Source organism: Armigeres subalbatus, chromosome 2 (assembly GCF_024139115.2).
Source record: "Armigeres subalbatus isolate Guangzhou_Male chromosome 2, GZ_Asu_2, whole genome shotgun sequence".
In the NCBI taxonomy this organism is placed as follows: Eukaryota; Metazoa; Arthropoda; class Insecta; order Diptera; family Culicidae; genus Armigeres; species Armigeres subalbatus.
The window spans coordinates 197575672-197581121 of NC_085140.1; the positions used below are offsets into that span (position 1 = coordinate 197575672).

General features: G+C 39.4%; 1 protein-coding gene across 1 annotated transcript; it reads left to right on the plus strand.

The window, feature by feature from the left end:
- Nucleotides 1–1141: 1141 nt before the first annotated feature.
- LOC134215716 (uncharacterized) lies at nt 1142–4248 on the plus strand. Its single transcript, XM_062694844.1, has 2 exons — nt 1142–2673; nt 2751–4248. The coding sequence occupies exons 1-2, from the start codon at nt 1209–1211 to the stop codon at nt 3986–3988; spliced, it is 2703 nt and encodes a 900-aa protein (XP_062550828.1). The 5' UTR covers nt 1142–1208; the 3' UTR covers nt 3989–4248.
- The last annotated feature ends 1202 nt before the right edge of the window (nt 4249–5450 follow it).

A 5450-nucleotide genomic window follows, 5' to 3' on the forward strand; every position in this document is an offset into this window, starting at 1 on the left:
CATTTTCCAAGGCTCTCATAGATGTGAAAAATTTATCCGCAGTACAAATAGCACGTGCCATCAGAGCATTCATCGCCACAATCAACCACGTGTCGGCCGAATTTTAAAAAATATCGAAGGAGCTTTTATTTCTGGTGGTATGTTTTTCTTAGGCGTCTATCTGGCGCTCATTTTCTTTTGCGATTAAAAATAAGCGGAGGAGTAGATTTTTTTTATGAGCGGTACAATATAACTTCGTGTAGAGAATTTTGACATGAGACAACATATCTCACGGTTAGAATTCCAGGGGCGAAGCTGCATTGGTCTATTTTTCTTCATCGATGCTTTCTTAACTTATAAATGCAGCGAATTTAAGCATTATTTGCAGAGAAAACTGGACATGTGAACTTTGATATCAAGTTATATCAAGTGCAGTTTTGAAAAAATTCAAAATTTCTAAATTCATAAACGATTCAAATCAATCGTCAGTCGAAATGCTCCAACTCAGCATTTAAAAACTCATGACTGAGTTGAATCTTCCATTTCAATCATCGAAGGTTTTCTTTTGTTGTCCTTTGCTAAAAACAGTGGATTGACGTTTTTTTGCATAGAACAATATATACCATTGCGTGTGATAAAAAAATTGCGCCCAAATTAATATTAAAGGTTTTTTGGGGCGAAATGATTTTTTGGCAAATGAGTGAAACGATGCGATTCAGCATAAAAAACTCAGGCGTAATGCATTTCTTCAAATTCGCAAACGAGTTTTCTCGCGCGGGAGGGCTCGATGATTGAGATTTATGAATGATTATACCAAAACTGATCAAGTGATATGATTCGCAGTCTGGTAGGCACATAAAACAGCTTTGCAACAAACTATATGAATTGATCATCTTCGTTCACGTTTTGCCGATACTTAAACAGAATTGAAGTAGACTCCAATAATTGCATTACATGGATTCTTACCAGCGAGACTACCACACCATTACTGTTTGGAGCACTACTTACACACATAAAACTCCATCGTTATTGTAAAGCAGACTGCGTGGTACACTAACACTTTTGTGCAATGTTACCTCACGCTATTTCATTGAATAATTCAATGTTATGAAATGTATTCGGCTCGACGATGTTGATTCACATTTAAACTTGTGACATCGAATCTGTTTCATTTCAGTACAATATTCACATTGGAGCAAAGCAATCCTAATTCGCGCTCGACCGAAACTATGGAAGACCAGGAACAAGATTCGGACTTTGGGTTTGGCCTATTTGCTGATTATCCGGAAGATGAGCTTCATCCATTGCAAATCGATGTGTTTGAAACCGAAGACGAGGAAAAGCGGAAACTGTCTCCAACGAATATTTATCAGCCGGTGAAGGAAGGTACCCAGATGCATCGCGCCATTCGGAAGGGGGATCAAACATTGATTGATAAATATCTGGCAGCCTATCAAGAAGGTTTCGATAAAATAAGGAATTATTTGTTGGACAAGTATCAGTGGAACGGTGAAGACAGAATATGGTTGCGAAAGTACAACCTGATTGCGGTGGGTGAGGAGCAGTGTAATGCATGTAAGGAGTTGGAGAAGAGCTCCGCAAGGGACGGCAATTTGGAAAAGGCCGTTTTCATACTTCTGACTGTTCCTGTCGATGGTGAAGAAGTGGCTGTAATACATCCCGACAGTAGTAATCGTTTGGAAGTAAGTAAAATAGTGCGAACACTACTTCCAAATGGACTTCTGTCGTGGAACTATACTGGATCTCAAGATGAATTCTATCAGAAGAAAGAAACGTTCATAGAATTAGCAGCATCAATCGGAAGGAACAGCATCATTACTCGATTGTATGAGCTAGGGGCAGAGCTTAGTATACCAAATCACTGTCCATTGATGGCGGCATGCTCGGCACTTCGCAAGGACACTATCCGCTGGTTGCTTACTGAGCATTTCGACCATTTTGACTGCACTCAGCGGAACTCGAATCAAATGAATGCATTCCTAGTCCTTATGTCAAAGCAGGACGTAACTATGCTGGATTATGTATTGCAGAAAATGATAAGTTACCGACAAAAGTATTACCACGAAGATGAAGCGGAAGCGTTTAAGAAAATATTTCATTATGAAAACACGGAGCTCAGTAGTTTGTCTAGCTTGACCTACTTGAGGAATGGACCTATACGAGAAAAAATCACCGAATATATCTCGCACTACAAGTTGGATTTGTCGTATCAATGGGAAAACGTTACAATCCTCATTTGCTTGATGTGTAGAAACGTTGCCGAAGACTACTGCTGGTCAGAAATTCGTAAAAATCCAAAGCTATTAGGCTTGGTATCATATGGTGATACTACGGTGCTTCACGAGTTCATACGCTTAGGAAAGCTGGATAATTTGCCGGACATCTACCACAATCATCCAGAGGTAAAGCTGTTCTTTGAAACCGAACGTGGGATCGGTCTGTTAAGAGAGATGTTGTTCTCTAAACGGCATGAATCCGCTTCTTTCATCATGGAGCACCACGCAGAGTATCTGCTGAATAATTTGGACTCCCTAAAAGAAAACGTTCTGTGTATCTATAATGACAAAGAATTTTATAGTGTGAACGGAGATATTCTTTTGAAATATTTTCCTATGCTGGCCACAGAAATCGAAGAAGCACGAAATAAGGATCCAGATCTTTATCCAGGTCATGGTGAGTTTGTAAGCCACCTTCACAACATCTGTGTTTTGAAAGTTAATTTTCTTTTTTTTTTTTAAACTAAATTCTAGACCTAATATTGGCATTCCACAAATTTCAACTAGAGTTTGACGAATCTTCAATCAAATCTAAAATCGAAACACCTTCACTAAGCGCCATTCGAGGTACGAAAGGACTTTCCCTACTTCATTACGCTGTAGACAAGGACAACACAAGCTGGTTTACCCAACTGTTGGAATCGGGCTGTGACATCGATGCAACGGATGACGAAGGCAATCTCCCAATCCACTACGTTCAAAGCATGGAAATGTTTAACCTCGTAATTGAGAGCCATCCCAAAGGAGTAGCCCTGGTAAATCGAACGAACTCCGACGGTTATACAGTGCTGCATAAGGTCTGCTCTTTATATATGGAACGAAAACCTCTGTGCGAACTGCTGGAAAAAGTCATCGAGTGCGGTGCGAATGTGCACGCACTAACGAACCGCAATGAATCTGCCGTCTTCATGGTAAGAAATTGTGATGCGTTGAGCATACTTAGAAAGCACAACATTGATCTGGAAGTGGTTAACGATGATGGTGATAATGCCCTGGACTGTCATTTGCGCAACAGGAATGTGTGCATGGGTAATGCGCTTTTGCCTTTGATGGACAAATTTCAATTCTTCAAAGATCACGCCCATAAATATCTGAGCTGCTTTTTGGTCTCAAATCGGGATTTCTTCAGTTGCGATTATCAGCCTTTCCTGGAGGAAAACCCAGAAACCACCAAGATCATCTATGATTCACTTTTCCAGCATTCGAGAGAAGAAGCTTCTCGATTATTTAATCGGGCATGTGGAAGTGCGCACATATTTATTTCCGAGAAATTTTTCGAATTCGATTACGACTTGGACTATAATTATAAAGATGACTACGGATATACGCCAATCATCGGATTGTGTAGCTACATGGAAGAATCGAATATCCACTTAATACGCCAATTGCTGAAGAAAGAAGTAGATTTGGATTGTCGTAATCATTGGGGACGGAATGCCTTGCTGACGTTGACCAATGGAATGAGGTCGGCTAGATGGTACGGTCATGACGTTGGTTCGGTGCAGCTTTTGTTGGATCATGGTGCGAAGGTAAACGGCACAGATAACGATGGAAACACCGCGTTGCATTATGCCTGCAGTAATAATGACTGGGAGTTGGCCGAGATGTTGGTTGAAAATGGAGCTGATCTCCTGATAAAAAATAACGAGGGTAAAATTCCGTTGGAAAATGCTTCAAATGTGAGCCAAGAGCTTTTCAGTTTTATGCGTTAAATACATTTTTTTATTGTTTGGCTTAACATTAACTTTATTTTGTCAACTGTTGAATATCATGAATATTTGTTATTTCCACTTTTCATTGTTAAAATAAAAACCGTCACCTAAGCTTTAATCGTTTGCAGTGGAATGACTTTTTTTTGCTCATGAAATACCGGAACGTTGAAGTTAGCTGTGGGTAACATGTTCGTGGACTACGGGCATGTTATATCTGGAAAGTATGTTTGGAAATAACCTTCCCAATAAACTCTTGTTCGTTGGCCACTTGCTCAGGAATGTCTGCTAATAATCCGACCCTCCCGCCATTTACCTGGTCCTTGTTCATAATAATACGTCAACAAAATTTCATGCCATTTTTTTTACGTAAACTACGTCTAAGGAAGACTCGGATACAGGGTGACAAATGAAAATTTCCAAATTCGAGAGCGTCACGAAATCATGTAAGATTTTAAACGTTAATAGTGCCTTTATTTTTCGATGGATTTTTGAAATATGTATATCAATCGATTCGGAAATTCTCTACCAATTTGTCAATTATATTGAAACTATGGGTTATGAATGTTAAAATAGGGTATCGGATCATTTTGGCTGCACCCTCTTTTCTTGTCCGCAAGAGTCTCGTTTCGGCCGACGCCGTTCAGTGCGGTTGGCTTTTGGACTCTCCTTTTTGTGCGGTGTTTCGCACAAAAAGTAGAACAATGGAGCCGGACCAATGACCGCGGTCGAAACAAATGTAACAAAAATGCGTAATGTAGTGCATGGTGTATAAAAAGTGATCCAGATAGGGGCATGTTTGTGCAGGCATGAGACGATCAATTGTTATCAATGCCAATGCCCTTGCTAGTAATGCAATCAATTTATATTAAAAAACGACTTTGGAAAATGCTTTTTTTGCAAACTGAAAACTAATAAGGCCGTTACACATATTTATCAAAAATTATGGTCTCCGCAAAGTCAAGGGAGAGGAGGTAATCTTCTTCTTCTTCTACTGAATCGAGCGGCATGAAAATTTGAATGCAGAGGCTGTTGGGGCCGGGGAAGGTTCTTAAGATGGTTATAGAGACTCCTCTCCTCTTTGAAACTTGGTTCATAATTCATATACAAATGAAACACTAATTTCATCATAACTCGAGATCAAGCAAATGGAAACAAATCTGGCGTGTGGAGGTTTTGGAAGAGAAGACATGTTTCTGTGGTGGTTTGCAACGCCTCCCCTTCTGGAAAGGGGGCTCCCATACAAATGAACCATAAATTTCTGCATAACTCGAGAATTAATCAGAGAATAAATCAATTATATGCGAAGCAAAGTTCGACAGGTCTGCTAGTAAAAATAAATATTAAAATGGAAAAAAAATAATATTAAAAAAAACTCCTCGGATTGGTTAAAGAATTTTTGTTAAAGATTTGTTAAAGAAAGTTCTCAAAATTTACCGGAAATTTTTTTGTTGCCCCTCAAGTT

Coding starts and splice junctions, on each gene's coding strand:
- LOC134215716 (XM_062694844.1), top strand. CDS start 1,209: ATGGAAGACCAGGAACAAGATTCGGACTTTGGGTTTGGCCTATTTGCT. Junction 2,674..2,750: donor AGATCTTTATCCAGGTCATG/GTGAGTTTGTAA, acceptor ACTAAATTCTAG/ACCTAATATTGGCATTCCAC.